Genomic DNA, 24242 nt, shown 5'->3' on the forward strand with positions numbered 1-24242 from the left:
GACTATTCCATTATGTTAGTGGGAGTTTAATAAATATTGGTGAATTAATCAATGAATATGGTAGGTACAGTGCATGATTATACATTGTTGTCTGCCATGCCGTTCCTGAGTGTTTTCTCTTTTTTTTTTTTGTCCTTTTTTAAATTATTATTATTTTTTAATTTACATCCAAATTAGTTAGCATATAGTGCAACAATTATTTCAGGAGTAGATTCCTTAGTGCCCCTTACCCATTTAGCCCATCCCCCATCCCACAACCACTCCAGTAACCCTCAGTTTATTCTCCATACTTCTGTTTTGTCCCCCTCCCTGTTTTTATATTATTTTTGTTTCCCTTCCCTTATGTTCATCTGTTTTGCCTCTTAAAGTCCTCATATGAGTGAAGCCATATGATTTCTTTTACTTTCTCTGACTAATTTCACTTAGCATAATACCCTCCAGTTCCATCCATAGTTGCAAATGGCAAGATTTCATTCTTTTTGATTGCCAAGTAATACTCCATTATGTGTGTATATATATATATATATATATATATATATATACACACAGATATATATATATATATATATACACAGATATATATATATATATATATATATATATATATATATATATATATACACACCACATTTTCTTTATCCATTCATCCATTGATGGACATTTGGGCTCTTTCCATACTTTGGCTGTTGTTGATAGTGCTGCTATAAACATTGGGGTGCATGTGTCCCTTCGAAAGAGCACACCTGTATCCCGTGGATAGATGCCTAGTAGTGCAATTGCTGGGTCGTAGGGTGATTCTATTTTTAGTTTTTTGAGGAACTGCCATACTGTTTTCTGGGGTGGCTGCACTAGCTTGCATTGCCACCAACAACGCAAAAGAGATCCTCTTTCTCCGCATCCTCGCCAACATCTGTTGTTGCCTGAGTTGTTAATGTGAGCCATTCTGACAGGTGTCAGGTGGTATCTCATTGTGGTTTTGATTTGTATTTCCCTGATGATGAGTGATGTTGAGCATTGTTTCATGTGTCAGTTGGCCATCTGGATGCCTTCTTTGGAGAAGTGTCTATTCATGTCTTTTGCCCATTTCTTCACTGGATTCTTTGTTTTTTGGGTGTTGAGTTTGATAAGTTCTGTGTAGATATTGGATACTAACCCTTTATCTGATATGTCATTTGCAAATATCTTTTTCCATTCTGTCAGTTGCCTTTTAGTTTTGCTGATTGTTTCCTTCGCTGTGCAGAAGCTTTTTATTTTGATGAGGTCCTTTTTTGCTTTTGTTTCCCTTGCCTCTGGAGATGTGTTGAGTAAGAAGTTTCTGTGGCCAAGATCAAAGAGGTTTTTGCCTCGAGGATTTTGATGGCTTCCTGTCTTACATTGAGATCTTTCATCCATTTTGAGTTTACTTCTGTGAGTGGCGTAAGAAAGTGGCCCAGGTTCATTCTTCTGCATGTCGCTGTCCAGTTCTCCCAGCACCACTTGCTGAAGAGACTGTCTTTATTCCATCGGATAGTCTTTCCTGCTTTGTCAAAGATTAGTTGGCCATATGTTTGTGGGTCCATTTCTGGGTTCTCTATTCTGTTCCATTGATCTGAGTGTCTGTTTCTGTTCCAGCACCATACTGTCTTGATGATTACAGCTTTGTAGTATAGCTTGAAGTCTGGGATTGTGATGCCTCCCACTTTGGTTTTCTTTTTCAAGATTGCTTTGGCTATTCTGGATCTTTTTTCTTCCATACAAATTTTAGGATTATTTTTCTAGCTCTGTGAAGAATGTTGGTGTTATTTTGATAGGGATTGCATTGAATATGTAGATTGCTTTGGGTAGTATCGATATTTTAATAATATTTGTTCTTCCTATCCAGGAGCATGGAATCTTTTTCCATTTTTTTTTGTGTGTGTGTGTCTTCTTCAATTTCTTTCATAAGCTTTCTATATTTTTCAGTGTATAGATTTTTCACCTCTTTGGTTAGATTTATTCCTAGGTATTTTATGGGTTTTGGTGCAACCGTAAATGGGATCAATTCCTTGATTTCTCTTTCTGTTGCTTCATTGTTGGTGTATAGGAATGCAACCGATTTCTGTGCATTGATTTTATATCCTGCGACTTTGCTGAATTCATGAATCAATTCTAGGAGTTTTTTGGTGGAATATTTTGGGTTTTCCATAAAGGGTATCATGTCATCTGCAAAGAGTGAAACTTTGACCTCCTCCTGGCCGATTTGGATGCCTTTTATTTCTTTGTGTTGTCTGATCACAGAGGCTAAGACTTCCAATACTATGTTGAATAACAGTGGCAAGAGTGGACATCCCTGTCTTGTTCCTGACCTTAGGGGGAAAGCTCTCAGTTTTTCCCCATTGAGGATGATATTAGCGTTGGGTCATTCATATATGGCTTTTATGATCTCAAGATATGCTCCTTCTATCCCTACTTTCTTGAGGATTTTTATCAAGAGAGGATGCTCTATTTTGTCAAATGCTTTCTCTGCATCTATTGAGAGGATCATATGGTTCTTGTCCTTTCTTTTATTGATGTGATGTATCATGTTAATTGTTTTGCAGATATTGAATCAGCCCTACATCCCAGGTATAAATCCCACTTGGTCGTGGTGAATAATTTTTTTAATGTATTGTTGGATCCAGTTGGCTAATATCTTGTTGAGGATTTTTGCATCCATGTTCATCAGGGAAATTGGTCTATAGTTCTCCTTTTTAGTGAGGTCTCTGTCTGGTTTGGGAATCAAGGTAATGGTGGATTCATAGAGTTTGGAAGTTTTCCTTCCATTTCTATTTTTTGGAACTGCTTCAAGAGAATGGGTGTTAACTCTTCCTTACATGTTGGGTAGAATTCCCCTGGAAAGCCATCTGGCCCTGGACTCTTGTTTTTTGGCAGATTTTTTATTACTCATTCGATTTCCTTACTGGTTATGGGTCTGTTCAAATTTTCTATTTCTTCCTGTTTCAGTTTTGGTAGTGTATATGTTTCTAGGAATTTGTCCATTTCTTCCAGATTGCCCATTTTATTGGCATATAATTGCTCATAATATTCTCTTATTATTGTTTTTATTTCTGCTATGTTGGTTGTGATCTCTCCTCTTTCATTCTTGATTTTATTTATTTGGGTCCTTTCCTTTTTGTTTTTGATCAAACTGGCTAGTGGTTTATCAATTTTGTTAATTCTTTCAAAGAACCAGCTTCTGGTTTCATTGATCTGTTCTACTGTTTTTTTGGTTTCGATAACATTCATTTCTGCTCTAATCTTTATTATTTCCTGTCTTCTGCTGGTTTTGGGTTTTATTTGCTGTTCTTTTTCCAGCTCCTTAAGGCATAAGGTTAGGTTGTGTATCTGACATCTTTCTTCTTTCTTTAGGAAGGCCTGCATTGCTATATACTTTCCTCTTATGACTGCCTTTGCTGCATCCCAGAGGTTTTGGGTTGTGGTGTTATCATTTTCATTGGCTTCCATATACTTTTTAATTTCCTCTTTAACGTCTTGATTAACCCATTCATTCTTTAGTAGGATGTTCTTCAGTCTCCAAGTATTTGTTACCTTTCCATATTTTTCTTGTGGTTGGTTTCGAGTTTCATCACTTTGTGGTTTGAAAATATGCACGGTATGATCTTGATCTTTTTGTACTTACTTAGGCCTGATTTGTGTCCCAATATATGGTCTATTCTGGAGAATGTTCCATGTGCACTGGAGAAGAATGTATATTCTGCTGCTTTAGGATGAAATGTTCTGAATGTATCTGTTAAGTCCTTCTGGTCCAGTGTGTCATTCAAAGCCATTGTTTTCCTTATTGATTGTTTGATTAGATGATCTGTCCATTGCTGTGAGTGGGGTGTTGAAGTCTCCTATTTTTATGGTATTACTATCGATAAGTTTATGTTTGTGATTAATTGAGTTATATATTTAGGTGCTTCCACAGTTGACACATAAATGTTACAACTGTTAGGTCTTCTTGGTGGATAGGCCCCTTGATTATGATATAATGCCCTTCTGCATCTCTTGTTACAGTCTTTTTTTTAAAGTCTAGATTGTCTGATATAAGTATGACTACTCCAGCTTTCTTTTGTTGCCCGTTAGCATGATAGATGGTTCTCCATCCCCTTATTTTCAATCTGAAGCTGTCTTTAGGTCTAAAGTGGGTCACTTGTAAATAGCATATAGATGGATCTTGTTTTCTTACCCATTCTGTAACCCTGTTTCTTTTGATTGGAGCATTGAGTCCATGGACGTTTAGAGTGAACACTGAAAGATATGAATTTATTGCCATTATGAAGCTTGTAGGGTGTTTTTTCTTTTAAGGACAGACACAGGTATGCAACAATGGAGGGAAAGCTAAGCTATTAAAAACAAACAAACAAACAAACAAAAATAACACAATTTCCTTAGCTATCTTTTCTTCTATTTAAAAAAAATTAATGTTTATTTATTTTTGAGAGACAGAGACAGAGTATGAGTGGGCAGTGGGCAGAGAGAGAGGGAGATACAGAATCTGAAGCAGGCTCCAGGCTCTGAGCTGTCAGCACAGAGCCCCATGTGGGGCTTGAACCCAGAGACCATGAGATCGTGACCTGAGCCAAAGTTGGATGCTTAACGAACTGAGCCACCTAAGTGCCCCTTGTGGTTTCCATTTTAAGAGCTTAAAGACAATAGTTTTTAAAATTTTTTTTTAACGTTTATTTATTTTTGGGACAGAGAGAGACAGAGCATGAACTGGGGAGGGGCAGAGAGAGAGGGAGACACAGAATCGGAAGCAGGCTCCAGGCTCTGAGCCATCAGCCCAGAGCCTGACGCAGGGCTCGAACTCACGGACCGTGAGATCGTGACCTGAGCTGAAGTCGGACGCTTAACCAACTGAGCCACCCAGGCGCCCCCAAGACAATAGTTTTTTGTGCAGTGGCAATGGACATATGCTATCACACCACATTTTGTAAATGCAAAATAAAACTGGGAGGAATTTGCAGGCAGTTGAACAGCAAAGCCCACATGATATCCTGATCTCTCACCCCAACAAAAAGGCAAACCAAGGCCACATACAGGAAAGGGACCACCTCCCCACTCCTGTAATATGGAATGGGTGGTGACCATGTAACCCCGGGTACTTCCTGATCAAGGACAGGTCCTATTAGGAGAGAAGCATCTGTAGTTCCTTGTCTGGAAGCTGACATTTTATTGTTGAGCAAATGCAGACTTGCTGAGCCAGAGGCTTGCTGGGAAGGAGATGAGCTTTTTTTCTTTGGTCTTTAAAGAATATTTGAAGGAGTAGTTTTAGGACCCTTCTCTGAATGTGGGAAGATGGGCAAAGTGTCCTCTGTCTCTTAACTTACATTTTCTTTGTTTCCCATCACCTCTTCTGTTTTTCTTTCCAGCTCTCCTGTATTATTCAGTCTCTGTTTTCTCTTGCTCCCTGTTTGCTCATGTTGATCTTTGTCATTCTCCTTTTGGTTTTTGTTGCTGTCCCTATTCCTTAAAATTTTTATGAAGGTAGTTTTCCCCTTTATTTTCAAAATGTGTTGATATTCAATAGTCCTCCTTATAGCATTTCAAGCTGAACTAAAAAAAAAATGTTGAGAAAAAGAAAAGTGAACCTGACTTTCTCAAACTTTCTAAAACTTCTGTTTGAGAGAAGGGAAAAGGTACAGGTCAATTCTTATTTTTATCTGAGCAGTTTTCCCATCCAAATAGTCAGCATAAGGAATGTAAAAAGATTTTGGGGAATACAGTCATGGTCATGAATAATTCAAATATACATTAAGAATGCAGAACTTTTGGAGCAACCAGTGCATTTTATAGAGAATATTGGAAAAACACTAGGGAATGAAAACAAATATCACCTCTTCTTACCATTTTTACTAAAAGGACACACTAAAAAAGAAAAAAAAAAAAACAGATTTTTTTCCCAATTATAAATCACAGTGTACCCTGGAACCATGATTCAGATCTTGTTTCTAAAAAGGAAGTTAAATTGAAATCTCAACCGTAAGTGGAACTTCTTGCTTTTTCACTATTATATTTTTATATCCGTCCTTATGTATCTTAAGTAAGCTTTTTTATAAACAAGTACACAAAGTTCACCAACTTTTAGGAATTCCAAAAAGTGTTCACATCCAGGCATCGGACTGATTTCAGTCTTGAAATATGTACATTTATTTTGGACACTTAGTTTAGATATATCATGTTTTCCAGAAAGTATGATTATCTCCATTTTAATAATCAACTAAAGAGGAAGTGAATTTTTAAAAAGAAGGTTCCTAAAGGTCCAGTAATGTTTCCTTCCCAAAGCTACTGTGACCATGATAATCCAGGGATTCCTGGCACCACAATGCTATGTTGCCACATTGATGCATCCAGTACAATAAAAAGTCTACTTACATCATCATACATTCCTTTAACACCTGGTGCCACCTGTAATGGCAACAGCCACAGAGCTTGGCACAGACTAGACATTCAATAAAGGTGTGTTCTTTTCTTTCTTCCTTGAATCTGTCTTGTAAAGACATATTTTCTTTTCTTTTCTTTTCTTTTCTTTTCTTTTCTTTTCTTTTCTTTTCTTTTCTTTCAAGGTTAACAAATAAGCATACCTTTGTTTCAGTCCCTGAAGCACAAGCATTGTTGAGCTCTCATCTCTTTGGAATCCCTCATCTTTTTAAATGAAATGTGTATATATATATATATATATATATATATATATATATATATATATTATATGGTATATCATATATATCATCTATATCCTATATAGATGATATATATATCATTAATATATCATATATAGATATGATATATATCTATATGACATATATATGTATCATACATATATGATATATATATGTATCATAATTATTTCCAATATTTAACTCTAATGTTTTTTAAAAATAATTTCCTTTTTACAAGAGAAAAGTAAAAATAACTAAACATCATCCAGGCCATTTTGTCTGAATAAAAATTTACCTTGTAGGAGAGCGTCTATATTCATTGGTGTGTGGTTAGGTGAGTTCTTCCATTACAATCCTAGAAAGTAAATTAAAAATTTGAAAGTCCTTGGAGAGCCCTGGTATCTGCCACATAATACATTGCTGTAACTAACTGAAATTAATGTGGGTGAAGTTATAGAGTTCTTGCTTTTTCTTCTCTAGTGAAATTCTGAGAAAGTCATCCAACCTGGAGAAGGACAGCAATTTATCACTCCAGAGCACCAAAGTTCCAGAAAGAAGGCACACATCACCGGGTAAGCTATTCTCTTCTCTCGAGTTTAGAGCAGGCCTTTTGGAACAGCCAGCAAGGTCTAGTCTTTGAAAGGGTTATACTTTTAACTTTTCAAACAGAGATGGAATGCCTAGAATATTCCTCAGAGACCTAAATGTTCCTTAAGGTTGCCTGAGTGTGGCAGTGCAATTATGCAAAGTTCTTGAGATAATTGGAAATTAAGTTCTTACTAAAATACTTTCTAGGAGCAAAAGCCTAGATGTGCTAAATATGATGTTGAGAATTGCTCACTTTCCCAGAATCGGCTAAGGACTGTAGTTGTCTGCAATTAGATGATGCTGGGATGGTTAGAAAGCCCAGTAATAAAAAATGACCATTTGCAACAACATGGGTGGACCTAGAAGGTATAACGCTAAGTGAAGTAAGTCAGTCAGAGAAAGACACATGCCAAATAATTTCACTCCTATATGGAATTTAAGAAACAAAACAAGTGAGCAAATAAGGAAAAAGACAAACCAGAAACCTTTCTTAAATACAGAGAACAAACTGGTGGTTGCCAGAGGGTGGTGAGTGGGGGAAGGGGTGAAATAGATAAAGATCACTTACCTGATGAGCACTGAGTAATGTATGTAAGTATTGAATCACCCTATTGTACACCTGAAACTAATACAATGCTCTATGTTAATTTCATTTCAATTTAAAACAAAGAAAAAATTTTTGGATGAAGTCCTGGAAATTTGCCCAAACCGTTCATTTCACAGATGAGGAATATGAGGCCCGACCAAGTTCTCTGCCCTGTCTATGCCCATCCAGCAGACCTGCTACTAGAGCAGCAGCCAAGCCAGGACTCTTTCCACTCCGCCCTTGTTCCTCCCCAGCAGTGCTCAGTATCAGTCTTTCAGCGGGACTGTGTGCTTCCTTTACAGCTGCGCCAGGGGCCCTCCCAGTTTAGTGTGCAGAAAACCTTCTGGCTGAACTACCTGAGCCTTACACCAAGTAATTCTGATGCAGATTGCCTTAAGAAACTCATTAGAAGCCATAAATCGCTGATAAACTCTCAAAAAAGCAGGACTGTTTTATATTCGTTTGACAAATATTTATAGGATGCCCACTATCATGTAAGCTCGGTCCTATGTCCTGGGGATATATTAGTGAACAAAACAAAGATTCCTGTATGTTTGGAACATGATTGGTGCTCTGAAAAAAAAAAAAAAAAGTACCTTTAAAAATGCCATGGAATATTTAAGATTCTATAACATTGTGTAAATTGGTACAGCCACTGTGGAAAACAGTATGGAGGTTCCTTAAAAAATTAAAAATAGAAATACCACATTATCCTATAATTCCGCTACTGGGTGTTTACTCAAATAAAATGATATGCTAATTTGAAAAGATATATGCACCCCTGTGTTTATTGCAGCACTATTTACAATAGCCAAGACATGGGAACAACCAAAGTGTTCAATGGATACATGAATAAAGATATGGTGTACGCACACACACACATGCACGCACACACACAGATATATATATATATATATATATATATATATATATACACTGGAATATTATGCTACCATAAAAAAGGATAAGTAAGATCTTTCCATTTGCAATAACATGGCTGGACATAGAGGGTATTATGCTAAGTGAAATAAGCCAGACTGAGAAAGATAAATACCATATGATTTCACTCATAAGTGGAACCTAAAAGACAAAACAAAATAAAACTAATGAATAAACAGACAAAAAGAACTAAACCGATAAAGACAGGTCACCAGACAGATCACCAGACAGATTGCCAGAGGGAAGGGGGAGGGAGGACAGACAAAATGAGTGAGAGGGAGTGAGAGATACAGGCTTTCAGTTATGGAATAAACAAGTCACAGGAATAAAGGACACAGAACTGGAAATAGGGAATAAAGTCAATGATGTTGTAATAGTGTTGTATGGTAACAGGCAATAACTACACTTGTGAGCATAGTATACCATACGGATTTGTTGAATCACTATGTTGTAGACCTAAAACTAATATAACCTTGTGTGTCAACTACCCCCCCAAAAACAAAACAAAACAAAACAAAATAACTATGACATTAAATAACATTCCAATACAAGTTGATGAACCAAATGAAAAAGGTCCTGTTGTGTTAATGTAAGAGGAATACGATGGTGAGTGGTTCTGAGGAGTTAATGTTCTATCGTGAATGATCTGAGGGTATTTGGCTGAGTAGCTTAAAGCACAGTAGAAATAAGATTATAGTGTTGTGGTCTAGTAAGCTTTGCTTTGCTCAGTAGCCACAGATTATGTCTCTTACCCTCTCCACTCATCTCACAAATGTATCGCCTGGTCCAGAGGAATCAGTTGGTAAATTCTTCAGCCCCACAGGCATTATAATAAAACGTAGGCCCTACTGATGATAGATCACTGGATTTTTGAATACTAAGATTCTTTCTGTGAGGATAACTAACTGTCTAAAACGTATAAAAGGTAACATACTGGCTTACTGAACATCCATGCTCTGGGGATGAACATAATCTTCTAGCTAATGCTCCTAACCCAGAACACCCCACCACATCATAAATAGTACTAGATGAGGCTACTTTGAGAATTGCTTAGAGTATACTGTAGTCTGGACTAATTGCTTCATCCCATTTATTTGATCTGAAATATCTTTCGGAAAACACTTTGGGGAGGAAGGAATTTATGATCCTAAGCAGATTTTAGCCTCCCAATTGAATAATTAAAAAGAAAACCATTATCACCAGATGTGCATTGGCAGATCCTTTGAACAGATGTTAGATATGATGGATCTGTGGAGCTCGTGGAGACACCTCAAATCCTCCAGGCCTGCACAGAAATGATGTACTTTATTAGGCAATAATATTGGTGATGAAGTTTAATGACATAAACTGGAATGAAAGCAAATGACATCTAAGCTGATTGGAAAAAACCCAAGAGCAGACCAAAACCATCACAATTTTATGTGAAAAGAAATAATGATGAAATTTGCTGTTTTACCAGTTCAAAATTTTCATGGAAGATGCATATTGAGCACATTCTTGCTTTGGGGTATATAAGGGCACAAGTGATATTTACGGATTCTTGTGTGAATCTGTCCATTTTTGTGTGTCTATTTAGAATGCTAATCTGTTCTTTTTTCTATTGCAGCCACAGTATTTCCCAGTACCAGTTCTAATTTGGAAAGTATGGGAACAGATACTTTCAATGGTAGTCAAATCCTTGCCCGAATCCTTGGTTTGGAAAAGGTAATTTCACTCAGTTTTGTAATGGACTGATAATAAATAGCAGTTGAACAAATACCTTAATAAAAGGAATTCCCAAACAGGAAGAGATTTGGGACACCCTCCCATTTGGAGTAATATCTCAGGGAAATTCTTTTCTTAGGAGCTCTTCCATAAAAAGCTTAATTCTCGGGGCGCCTGAGTGGCTCAGTTGCTTAAGCATACGAATTCGGCTCAGGTCGTGATTTCACGATCTGTGGGTTTGAGCCCTGCATTGGGCTCTGTGCTGACAGCTCAGATCCTGGAGCCTGCTGTATATTCTGTGTCTCCTTCTCTCTCTGCCCCTCTCCCACTTGCACTCTGTCTCTCTCCTTGTCTGTCAAAAATAAACATTAAAAAAAAAAAAAAAAAAAGCTTAATTCTCAGACATTCTGAATTCTTTAAGGTCTTGGACATTTATTTACTTCCCTGTTAAGTCCCTTAATCAAACTTAAGATTTTCCTTTAGTTAGAGATAGGGTGGCATTGCATATGATCTAATTTTCTGAAACAGGGAAGAAAAAAATGAATATGAAGGCATATGAAGCTCTAACACTCATTAAACTTGCTGCCTCGTCCATAGTGATCATGCCTTTGGAAAATTTGGAGCTATGGAAAATATCTACCTGAAGTAGCAAAGTCCTTTTGCTTAGTGTAGTTTGGAGAGCTGACATATCTATCCCTTTGTCCACCAGTCATTTATTTTAAGATTTCAGATGCAAAAAAAATAATCATAATTTCTATCAGAGGCGTAAACTGGCAGCCTATGAGTTAAGTGTGTGTGTGTGTGCGCGTGCGCATGTGTCTGAAGGTTTGTGTAGGGATATTAGGAAATTGAATTTGAACGCTTTTACACAGAACAGGTACTCTTCTGTTGACCACAGTCCCCACTTTTCCTTACTGTCTTTTATCCAGCCAGATTCATACATTTATTTGGCTAGCCTCTGTAGGCATTTGAGTCCTCCTTTATGTGCTCTTCAGACATCAAAAAGAGATCATTTTCAACATTTTCTAATAGACTTCTCTCTCTCTGTCTCTCTCTCACTGTCTCTGTCTCTGTCATATGCACATGTACACATATGCATTTTAAATAATATATTCATATTTTACGTAGTAGACGTTTCTTCCATCTGGATGGAACATAGGAAATAGGACATAACTTTGACTTTTATTCATATTCCAGTGATCATAACCTCTGCTGCTTAATATGTCTCTGTTAGTTACCCTTAAAAACATTCTGTATAAATGAGGCATCTCAATAAACTGGTTTATGTAAATAAGCCAAAGGTTTACAACACAAAAAGGGATTCCAAGAAAGGTGCTACTACCCATCAGGACAATTCTGCCAGTGTTGGCTGAAATATAAGACTTTCCCCATTTGGTTCAGTCTAGATTTTGAAAGTCTAGTTTCAACAGTAATAATATTTGAGATACCTAAAGCACCCTATTTGGCATAAGAAGCCCCCAATATGCTCAGTTAATTCCAATGTAAACCCTCCCTAAATTAGGCCAGTATGTAAATAGGGGAAAGTTATTTTATTCCATTTCTATTTCTTCCATATTGGTTCCTAGAAGCAAATAGTCTTGCACTGGATCAGCTAAATTCTTTAATATATAGAATAAAAATGCTATCCTCAAAAATACCGCCTTATTGTGTTGAAACTCCAAAATTATTTTTCTCACATGGAATGAAATTTCAGAATTTTGTGAGGCAGCACAGAGTCATAGATCCAGTGGAGATAAGTCAAAAATTGATTTTCTATGTATAGATACATATTTTTAGAGTAGTTGGAGCAAGGAAGGGATGTCAAAATCAGGATGATATGTTGATGCCTGTGTCAGCGATCTCTCTGATTCCTCTTTCTTTCTCTTTCCTGCTTTCTGCAACCCTTGCAAAAATGAGTAGAGAAATCATTTTGGAGTGAGTTTATGTGTAATGTTAAGAAAGAGATATGGATGAATGGCTCGAGGACTTGGCACTTACAGTATATCCTGGAATAAATGGATCCTGTCTTGTTCCATTCACTTAGAAGTTGCATCACTAGGAGGAAGAGTGTAGCTTCTGTGACATAATCTTAAGGGGAAAATAAAGTTAATTGCCCCTCACCTAACAGGGTTCTAAGAATTAATTGTTAGGAAGGACCCATTAGATATTATAACTAATATAATTGGCTCTATAAAGACCTAAAAACCTAAAATGGTCAATGTGATCACTATTCTACCTACAATTAGTGCCCTGTCTGCTCTGTACTGTGAAATATATCAAGACTTAGGATGATTCCATTATGAAAATGCTTTCCACTTATTGCATCTGTTAATTATATACCTTTATGTGTTTTCATGTATATGTTTTCCTTTTCTCTTCATATGCATACTTCTTAAATGAAGTATTTCTTTCCATATGAAATGTAATCCATGTTTGTCCACTTCACTAAAAACACTGTTTGTCTTGGACTCTGAAGCTCCCCCTCTTTGGAAGTCTTCCAGAGATCACAGCCACTTTCCCAGGAAGTGTCACAACGAGTTAGGACACCTGAGTTTGCTGCTAAAAGCCCAGGAGAAACTCAGATTTTTACATCTGACGATTTTTGCGAGAAAAGACCTGGTGCATTTAGCTTCTCTGGTCAGAAACAGGAAATGAGTTCAGTTAAACAAGTCATATCTGAATCATGTAAATCACAACAGTGACAAGAATGGCCACATTCACACATTCTCTTGTAACTTGTAATAAATAAACCGAGTGTATTTTAGTGTTATTTGAATAGTAGCTATAATGCAGGACCTTAAAATGGCTATTATGAAAACAAGTCCATTTCCTTGAAGACAAGAATATTTCATATCTGTATGTACTGACATCATTATCCCACTCTTCTCTCACACATTTTTAGCTGTTAAAGCAAAATTCAACTTCAGAAGACATTCGGAGAGAACTGTGTGATGGCTATCCAGACTATATTGCCCATTATGCCTTCTCTTGGACCACCCTAGGGAAAAACGTTTTTAACAGATTTTGCCTATCCAATATGACCTTTTTAGAGTCTTCTCTTCATGAACTAACAAACCAATTCTCTCAGGTGAGTGTAAACATTTTAATTTGATCAAGACCTCTTAAACAATGAAAGGACATGTATTGTTTCCAGTCTTGTATCCACAAATAATTCAATTTGAGTCAAAGAGCAAGTCCATAGCCCACATGGACTGGGAAATATTGACTTGAATATGTGCTCACCCTTAGCATGAATTCCTCACACAGAGATTCACACACAGTATCTCATTCTAAGTAATATCTGCCTTCCATTGAAATGTTCAGGATTGAAGTGATTTCAATGCTGAACCAAAAATATTGCATTTTGGTTAATGTAGACACATCTTTGTAGGTGGCTTTCCTCTATGGTGAATGAAGATTGTTTTCTCTTGAGATATTTAAGTAAGATTACTCAGGATGTCATATAAGTTTAATAATTAAACTACTGGAGCCATATAACTCTCAGAAGTTAGAGTAATGGGTGATCTTTTTAATTTTTCTCATTAACATGAAGCCTACTTTGAAAAACTGATTTTTGATGAAACAATATATTCCTCTCCCCCAAAACATTGTACATTAGGGGTAAGGACTTTATTTATTTATTTTTTTAATTTTTTTTTCAACGTTTTTTATTTATTTTTGGGACAGAGAGAGACAGAGCATGAACGGGGGAGGGGCAGAGAGAGAGGGAGACACAGAATCGGAAACAGGCTCCAGGCTCCGAGCCATCAGCCCAGAGCCTGACGCGGGGCTCGAACTCACGGACTGTGAGATCGTGACCTGAGCCGAAGTCGGACGCTTAACCGACTGCGCCACCCAGGCGCCCCAAGACTTTATACTGTAAAGTGGTAATGACCACTTTTATATGCTATTCTTACACTACGATGTGCAAATTTAACAAAACCCCACATATGGTGAAAGATCTCAAAAATATTCAGAATTTTCTTGAAATTTCATAAGCAAGAATAAATGATACATGTCCACTTCTGATATTTTCCTCTTGGTTCTCTGAATTTTATTGTAATTTTTGTTAAGTTCAGAATGCTTGAACTATCTTTAGTAATCTGAGTTTTCCAAATGAACTGGATTAGAGACAGTGTTATAATAACCCCAATCCAACTTAGAGCACTTAAAATGCTTTCTAAACAAATTCAGCAGTCATGTAGAGTAAAATGTGTGCTTAAGAATATATTGTTCAAAATCACATTCTCAGCATGAAAGAACTTCAATTACAACTGAACAAAAGCCTGACTTTACCAGTATGATTGAGTTTATTAAGAAAATTACTTTGGGTGGGAATATAATAAAAAAATACTTTACTTTGAAAGTACTACCTGGGTCCTATGATCCAGAGCAAGACCAAAGGTCATGGTTTTTGTTATTTGCTTGCTTGTAAGATGTGATTATTATATATATTCATTTACTATACAAATCATTTATTATACTAAAGTTCCTGATATCGCAACAGAACATTGGAAATATTTTATCCCATTAAGTATGTATGTATGTGTAATTATAATAGTAAATATATATAGTTTTAAGGGTTCTGTACCCAAATAATAGAAAGTCTACTAATGGATATAGAGAAGATATGTCTGTAACTTCTAAACCAGATACCCTTGGGAAAAACAAAAATATTACCTAGAACCTAATTTCATTTTAAGGAATTAAAAAATGTAATTTAAAATATTTTATATAAATAGAAACATAGCTCTGTTAACCAAGCTTGAAATATGCTAATTTCTGGAGGCATAGGAAAAAAATCCAATTATGTTTAAGAATATTAGAAATGGTTATAATTTTTCAGAGTAAAGGATGATTTCATATTGTATGACAATCAGAAAGAATTATGTGAAAATCTAAATTTTTAATGTTTCCCAAAACAGTAAGCCATGTGATTACAAATGCCGAACTCTCACTTTGCGCTGTTTGTTATTTTATAAGATATCAAGCGATCCCAACAACCAGAAGACAGTATTTCAGGAAATGGTCAAAGTGCTGTCCTTCTTCTCACAAGTGCAAGAGCAGACTGCTGTGTGGCAGCTCCTTTCTAGTTTTCCAAGTGTATTCCAGAATGAGACGACACTGAGCAATCTGCTTGATGTTCTTCGAAATGCAAACAGGTAAGAAAATATGAGAAGCAAGTGGGACATTACTATTCACAAAGAAGCCTTTTTTTTTTTTTTTTTTGTAATGGTACCTGTAAGGATCACTGGTAGGTAGGTAATTTAAACATGGAGCAGATAATCCTTCACCTTTTTGCAAATTTTATCAATGAAGATGAGGGTATTAGTTAAGCAAAGAAAAAAATAACCAGTGGAACTTCAGGGTTATCCAAGTACATGAAGAAGTGAGGAGGAACAGTAACTTAACAAATGTATTGTCAGTTGGTATTACAGACCTCCTGAAAAAGAGGTGTGTAACAGGACCAGTCATAGATTAGAACATTGGCTCCGACTCATTCAGGGCCAACCAGAATTCTGTGCATTTAGCATTTAAACTGCCCAAGAATAAACTATTCCATTGGGTTTTTGTTGATACCATCCAATATGAAACAACCTGTTGGTGGAGTTTTGAATTGAGCTACCTCAATGGGGTTGGCTTCCCTCATGTGCGGCCAGCCTATACATGACCTTTCTAAACCTGTGTATTAGTTTGGCTTTATTTGACATATATGACACAAAAATTTGGAATTATTTTTGCAGGAGAAATCCCTTTAAATTTTTTTCTAATGTTTATTTTTGAGAGAGAGACAGAGCAATCAGGGGAGGGACAGAAAGACAGAGAGAGGCAGACATAGAATCCGAAGCAGGCTCCAGGCTCTGAGCTGTCAGCACAGAGCCGGACATAGGGCTCAAACTTACGAACCGTGAGATCATAACCCAAGCTGAAGTCGGATGCTTAACCGACTGAGCCACCCAGGTGCCCCCAGGAGAAATCCCTTTAAAAGTTATTTTCCTTATAAAAGAATTCAGAATATGCCAGCAGTTAGGATTTACTGGTCTTCTTATATTTAAGTTTTGATTTTGACTCCTGTCTAGCTGATTTGGAAATGTGCATTAAAAAAAAACACAACATCAACAACCATGAATTATTGTGTGTCTATTACATACCAGGCACTTTACTGAGCCCTTTATATATCCACATTACATCCTACAGCTAAATTAATATTTATTTTGTAAATGAGGTAACAGAGGGTCATAAAATTAAATATTTGATGATTATACAGCAATGAGGGTTTAAACCTGGGTTTTCTAACCCCAGAATGCAGGCTCCCTCTCTAATATGTTATTAAGAGCATGATATATTCCATCTAAAATGTCTGAAGCACCAGAAGACAGTGTTCTCATCTTCTTTGGAAAGCTTCCAAGATATTATGTTTGTTCAAAGACCTTATAATAAGCCCTTATGTTGGTACATTAATCTCATTTGATCCCATAACAATGCTTTGAGATTGAGACAACAGATAGCCCCATTTTGTAGAAGAGGAAACAAACCCTTTCAAATGACTTCCCCAAGTATCTAGAACTAGTAAGTGGCAAAGGCAGGACCTGAAGTCAAGGAATCTGAGTCCAAGTCCTATGCTTTTTCCACCATAGCATGTCATAACTAAATTACAGAAGGGCAAGCTATTAAGTTTCGTTCTCTAAATGGTCTTCATTTTAGCACTTAGGGTAATTTTTATTTACCCATGATTTTGGCACTTCATCCTCTTACTCTTATTTATATTCTGTCTTAACAAGGAAATGGGTAAATCAGTTAAAGGAGAAAGAATCATTTGAATTATATAATGTAGCAATAAAAAGAGTCAAAATAGTTATCAGACCATAGTAAGACATCACTACACACTCACTAGAATGGGTAAAATTTTTAAAGATGGACAACCTCAATTGTTGGCAAGAATGTAGAACAAATAGAACTCTATGGAAAACAGTGTGATAACTTCTAATGAAGTTAATAGTAGGCCCATATGATGTAGCATTTTACTCTTGGATATTTACCCAAGAAAATGAAAACATGTCCACATGAAGACTTGTATGCTATGTTGATAGCAGATTTATTCATGATAACTAAAAATTGAGAGAAAAAACAAATATCCAAAAATAAAACAGCAAAAGAATTATAGTTTATTTATATATTGGAATTCTACTCAACAAGAAAAACAAATGATTACTGAATCACACAATAATATGGATACATTTTATGACTATTATGCTGGCAAAAGAATCCAGATCCCTCCCCCTCAAAAAAAGAACACTTACTGGATGTGTAGATATTATATTATTCCATTTATATGAAGTTCTCAAATTGGCAAAATTAATTTATAGTGTTAGAAATTAGATCAGTGGATCCCAGGACAACTATTGGGAGACTGAGACAACTTTTTGGGGATTATTGAAATGCTTTGTATCATATTAGCATGGTGGTTACATGAGTATATATATTTGTTAAAACTCACTGAATTATAACCTAAAATAGGTGCATCTTATTGTGTGTGAATTATACCTCAACAAAATTTGGTTAAGAAACAACAAATAAAAAACAAAAATCCCACGAAATAATATTTAGTAGAAAGTAGGAGATCCAAAAAAATACTTTAGGATTAAAAATAAATAAATAAATAAATAAATAAATAAATAAATAAATAAATAAAATACTTTAGGCATTATTTTAGTGAAGTAAATTATATAGGATAGGGGCACCTGGGTGGCTCAGTTGGTTGAGCGTCCGACTTCGGCTCAGGTCATGATCTCACGGTTCATGGGTTCGAGCCCCGCATCAGGCTCTGTGCTGACCACTTACCCAGCCTGGAGCCTGCTTTGGATTCTGTGTCTCCTCTCTCTGCCCCTCCCCCACTCACACTTTGTCTCACACTGTTTCTCAAAAAAATAAATATAAAAAAAAATTTTTTTAAATTATATAGGATAAGCATTGCACTGTAGCTGTTTTAATTCTCTTAAAATTTAAAATATAATTATTGCATATTATAGCATTATGCAATAGAACATGTTGTCCAGTAATGATTACAAATGTTGTAAACCAGTCTACATAATAATGAAAAAGAAAAGAGAAATAGCTAAAAGAAATAGCTTTTTTTTAAAGTAGATGACATTTGACTTTAAGCAATTCTTTTTTAAAGGATATTTATTTAATTTGTTTTTGTATTACTGATTTATACACTAGTTTTTTTCTAATATGATAGCCCTTGACTATCTAATACGGCTTTCTAGTATGATAACCACATGTGGATTTTGACTAAAACTCTGAATTTTTAACTTTATTTAACTTTTAAACACTGATATTTGATTCAGTTAATGATAAACCTTTTAGTATGTTTGGAATAATATTGATATGTGAACCTACATTTCATCTGTAGTTGAAATGAAATCTAAATACAGAATAAATATTTTCAATGAAAATGTAGTATCTGAATTGAGATGATCCGTAAGTATAAAATTCGTGGTGAATTTTGAAAACTTAGAACAATAAAAGACTTAAAATATTTCATTAATAATTTTTATGTTGGTTGGCTATTGAAGTGATAATATTTTGGATGTATTGATTTAATAAAATAGTTTAATAAAATTAATTTCATCTATTTCTTTTAACTTTTTTAACATGACTACTATAAAGTTTAAATAAGTGACTTGCATTATATTTCTGTTGGAGAGCCCTTTATAAACAATTTTTTAAAGTTAAATCTTCTTTATTATTTATTGTTATTAAACTGACAATGTCATTAAGAGTCATAATTTCCTCACCATAAATGGCTATATACCAAATTAGGGTCTCTAGTTTATCTTACTCTTGTTGATAAAGTAATAGGGATAAATGAACTTCACAAAAACTGTGAAGTCATTTCCTTCAACAACTTTTTCTTTTTTGAGTTGTAAATTGTTTTTAAACCATCACCAAAACCACATTATACAATATTAACATTATGACATAAATTAGCAAAACTGAGAATCTCAAAAAAGTCAAGAAGTATAAATGGAAAAAATATATGTGATTTTCACCATTTATGAGGAAGCTGTGCTGAAATCCAAATCATGAGAACTCTTAAAATTATCTTTAAGATAAGTTATCTTTTGATAACTTCCATTTTTCTATGGTAAAGAGCAGGGAAAAAATCTATGAAGTAAAATAAAAATATTTTGATCAATGAAGGGTTCAAAGGATTTCAGAGAGGATGAGGGCCAAGTGTCATTATTTTTAAGTTAAATGTCTTGTTAGAAAAAGATGAATTAAGTCTACTGACATTTTACTAATGATACTCAACAACAATAATGTTGACAGCTTTAATGAGATTGCCAATTGTTCAGTCTTTGAAGGTGTTACTGTGAAACAACCGATCAAGTGAGTTAGGCAGAGGGCCAATTTGGGAGAAAGCTAGTGGCAATCTATAACCTGAGACCATCTAACTAGTCTCCATGGTCAGAAAGGTTCAACACAAAGTCAGAACCGGGAGATTTTTAGGGCAAATATAAAATGCCTGAGGTATCCATTGCTATGTGTTTAGAGCAGAGATGAAAAAAACACAGCCATGCCTCTATGGCCAGACACAATAACAAGTTAATAATTCTGTGGGCTCTGTGCAGAAATGTCCTGCCCTTCTCCTCTCCAGCCATGTTGGGGCACAGTTTCTATGCCGGAGACAAGATGAAGAATAGAAAGAACATAAACTTTGAAATTAGACAAAATCAGCTGTAGTTATGAATAACTGGATACTATGTAACTGTTAAAGTTTAGTTTTCCCATTGTAAAACAAGGCAAATAAAATGGACTTTATGGAATTATTAGAGGACTAAATAAAATTACATATATGCTTATATGCACATTTACACATATCTATCTGTATACCTCATACTATGCTAGAAACTAGAAGACACTCAATTTACTTTTCTAAATACAGCTTTTATTCATAACTAGGGAGCTGAAATTAAAATGATCTTAATCTATTAAAAATTTCAAAACTTGTAGAAAACCATGAAAGTGTATGCACATACTATATCTGTTGCTGGAGTGAGCCTTTAGTTCACTAGGATACATAGGGAAAAACTATTAGTTCCATGTGTACATTTAACTTCACAATGGCAGATTGTTAATGAAGCCTATTGTTCTAATTACTACTCATGTAAGTTAAAACATTGCCCTTGATTATTGATATAAATCACAGTATTTGGAAAATTCAGATGTACAATGACAGCTTTTTTAAAAATGTACTAATGACAGTAAAGGGATAAAAAAGACATTTCTTAAGAAACAAATTGCTTTTTGAAAATGTAGAATGAACTCAAGCATCAGTGAATTTGCTGATTGGCCATCCCCAGTGCAGACCACCCATCTTATTTGTAACATAAAAACTCTAGGAAAATAGTGCCAGTTAGTCTGGATATTAATTTTGAGCCACTCCTGGAGTAGTGCCTATGGGACACTTAGAGAATAGAATGCAGTCTTTAATTAGGGCAAGCTCCGTTTCTTTTTCAAAAACATTACCATTTGTCCAGCAACAGATAAATATTTATCAAATGCTTAAATAATTATTATTCCTGAAATGGGGTCCTTTCTCTGGGCTTGATTTTTTAATTTTATTTTCTTTAGAGAGAGAGAGAGAGAGAGCACAAGGGAAAGGGGCAGAGGGGCAGAAGGAGAGAAAGAGAGAATCCTAAGCAGGCTCCTTGCTCAGTATGGAGCCCAATGTGGGGCTCAGTCACACAACTGGGACCATGGGCTGGGACCATGACCCGAGCCCAAATCAAGAATTGGACACTCAACCAATTGAGCCACCCAGGTGCCCCTAGGCTTGATTTTTAATAAAAATAATTTCCAGTATTTAAATTTTCCCTTAAATAGAAACAATGCCATCATTTCATTGGACATAGCTATTCCTAACCACTTATTTTTAAGTCTTAACAGAAACAATTGATGTGAACTTCACTCCCTTACTTTTAGGCCTTTGAGTCCTGAGTCTTTAGAATCGGGGAAATGTAAAATGCTCTGTCTGGTTCAAGAACATTTTGGGGATGTTTTCTGCATTAATAAACAAGTAATTAAACAACAAAAGCAGTATCTTGTCTTCTACATTATAAGAATAATTTACTGTAGCCATTTTCTCCTTGAATAACCTTTGGTTTCTGTCTGCAAACCCTGACATGCAATCTGGTTTAATTGTTTTTTGACTCGTTAGCGCACTGCTGGTCGTGCAGAAGGTTTACCCACGTGTCACAACTAACGAAGGTTTCAAAACTCTCCATAAATCTGTTAAACATCTGTTGTACACTTTGGACTCCCCAGCTCAAGGTACTGTATTTCCATCTAACTATATCCAATTATGTGTCACAAAGCCTGTTAGAAATATTAAAAAAAAAACAGAATGCAACCAAAATAATCATTTATAGATAATATTATTCTTAGGTGGGCAAATTTGCCTCACCTAAATTTGGATCTCTTGCTAATCAAAGAAAATGAGAAATGGCTAGAAAAAAAGGCTGTGACTTTTTAGGATTTTTATTTAGGTGAAAATTATTTCTCTTAGCTTATAAAACTATGTTTATGCTTTGTATGGAAAGTAAATATTAGGACCAAGCCTCAACAAAAAGATTTCTACTACTTTTTGGAGCAAAAGCCTACATTGAATTGCAATGTTTTTACCCTCATTTCCAAATATTGGCTTTCTAATCAGGATGAATCTTTCCTTGGTAAAAATATACCCTCAACCAGCCATCTTGAAAATACTTGATGGACATCAGAGTGTGAATATTGATATAAATCTGCTGTCATTCCCAGCAAGACAAGCTATAGCATGTTACTAGTGAGTCAGAAAATATCATCTTTATATACACAATAGCATTATATACCACACACATGGAAATACACAGATATATATACACACGGACACATATAGGCAAAGATTTAGGGCCATAAGGAATAAATACCTACTTTGAAGTACCAAGTGCAATGTTTGGTTAGCATTTACCTCTTCTGAATGAGTTTAGAATTCTGTTTTCTCAGCTGAGTTTGTTAGCTTTCAAATATGTAGACTTTACCTTTGGATTACAAGTATCCTGAGAGCATCAGGTCACAAGCTGATTGTTCATTATACTATTCCTCATTAAACTACCAGTTTTCATATGAATAGCAGGTTTTGATATTCTTCGAAGACTTCTCATTGGACAGTCTGACGTACTTTGGAAACCAATTTCTGTTAGGCTAGAGCATTTTTTTATATCTACAATTACAGAATTAATGACTAGTTTGCAAGATTGATTGTGGTAACATTTAATGGTCTTGACAAACATTGGAAAAAATGCTTGCTCTTTAAATAAAAAGTCCAGGCCAGAAAACCAGACAGTACACCAACGAACACTAATTATTTCCTCTGTATTTTTTTATTTGCATTTTGAAGACTTGAGAATTTCAAGTTTCTTCGTACCACTCTTTCTTTTCATCTTCAGATTCATACCTTGTAATTATATAAAGTAAAGGGATAAAGTTAAAAACATTTTTACAAAGGACAGAAGCTCATCAGTGCCTTGCTAGAAGTCAGAGAAGCAACGCTTCTTATTAACTGAGTTATCCAGACACTTTTCCTGGTGAACAGTGCAACTCAGTTTTCAATATTTACCAGTGGCCGTGTTTCATGTCTGTGAATATGCTAATGATTTGGGCATGTATTAAAACATGTCATTGGGCAGTCAAGTTGACAAGGAAATACATCAGAGAAATGTGTGGTTACTTATAAAATTTGAGGTGCTTACATGTGTTTGTTTTTTAATTTCCTATACTTGTGACTTCACCAGTCTGAGGATTAATGTAGTAGCATTAATATCAATTCCTGAAAGTCCTTAACCCCAAATCCCTACCTGCTTGAGCAGAAATTTTGTGGCCTTTGAAAAATTCTTCTAGGTATTTCTGGGAATCCTTCAGGGAACTCAAATTTGTCCTTGAAAGCTGAACCAGTGACCCTGGTTCAACAGTGCAGGGGTCTCTAGCCCCAAGTACAAATGCCCGCCATGATGCCCAGACCACCTTGTGCTTGGTCTTCATGACTTTTGGCAATATCCGTGAAACGAACACACTTCTCCTTTGGCTTTATATTCAGTTAAGCTGGAGTGTGGTGATGTTTCGTAGCATAGTTGCTTGGGTTCTCATGTATGACAGGGTCCAGATAGCTTTGAAAATCTCATGCCACTCTTTTGAAGAAGGAAAATAAGAGATAGTGCCTTTTGTGTCAATGCTAAGTGCTTTACTACCTTAAATCACTGTTCTCATGAAAATAAGTCCATGAGATAGAATTATCATTCTGTTTTACAGACAAGGAAACTGAGGCAAAGGGAGGCTGGGCACTTTGCCTATGCTGTCCACCCAGCAAGTGGCTGAACTAAGATTAGATCTCTCTGTCCCCAGAGCCAGTTGCCTTGCATTCTTTGCCAGACGGCCTTACTCACATTTACTTTCTGGGACATACACACTTGATTCCAGGCTATTTCTTGGGGTCATGCAAGTACCTGCCACCATCAGACCTCAGAACGGCTTCCATTTTCAGCCACTGTGGAGTTTGATTCACCATGTCAATTCCTTTCCACATAAGTTTTTCAACAGGCATGCCCCCATTCCTCTCTCCACTCTGCTTTTTACAGACCTTTCTGTCTGTGATCCAACACACTTCAAGTTTTCTTTAGGAGACTTCTCAGCAACCATGAAAATATGAAGATTCTAATAAACAG

The 24242-nt window shown here is 35.7% G+C and overlaps 1 protein-coding gene across 3 annotated transcripts in view; it reads left to right on the forward strand.

The window, feature by feature from the left end:
* ABCA12 (ATP binding cassette subfamily A member 12) overlaps nt 1-24242 on the forward strand; it is a 275110-nt gene that overhangs the window by 160937 nt on the left and 89931 nt on the right. For all 3 annotated transcript variants that reach the window (XM_058705980.1, XM_058705961.1, XM_058705972.1), the window contains exons 4-8: nt 7140-7231; nt 10379-10476; nt 13379-13564; nt 15460-15638; nt 21704-21816. In XM_058705980.1, the coding sequence (XP_058561963.1) occupies nt 10417-10476; nt 13379-13564; nt 15460-15638; nt 21704-21816 (538 nt within the window). In that variant the 5' untranslated portion in view covers nt 7140-7231; nt 10379-10416. The remainder of the gene's footprint in view (nt 1-7139; nt 7232-10378; nt 10477-13378; nt 13565-15459; nt 15639-21703; nt 21817-24242) is intronic.

The sequence above is a fragment of the Neofelis nebulosa genome, chromosome 2 (assembly GCF_028018385.1).
Source record: "Neofelis nebulosa isolate mNeoNeb1 chromosome 2, mNeoNeb1.pri, whole genome shotgun sequence".
Classification (NCBI taxonomy): domain Eukaryota; kingdom Metazoa; phylum Chordata; class Mammalia; order Carnivora; family Felidae; genus Neofelis; species Neofelis nebulosa.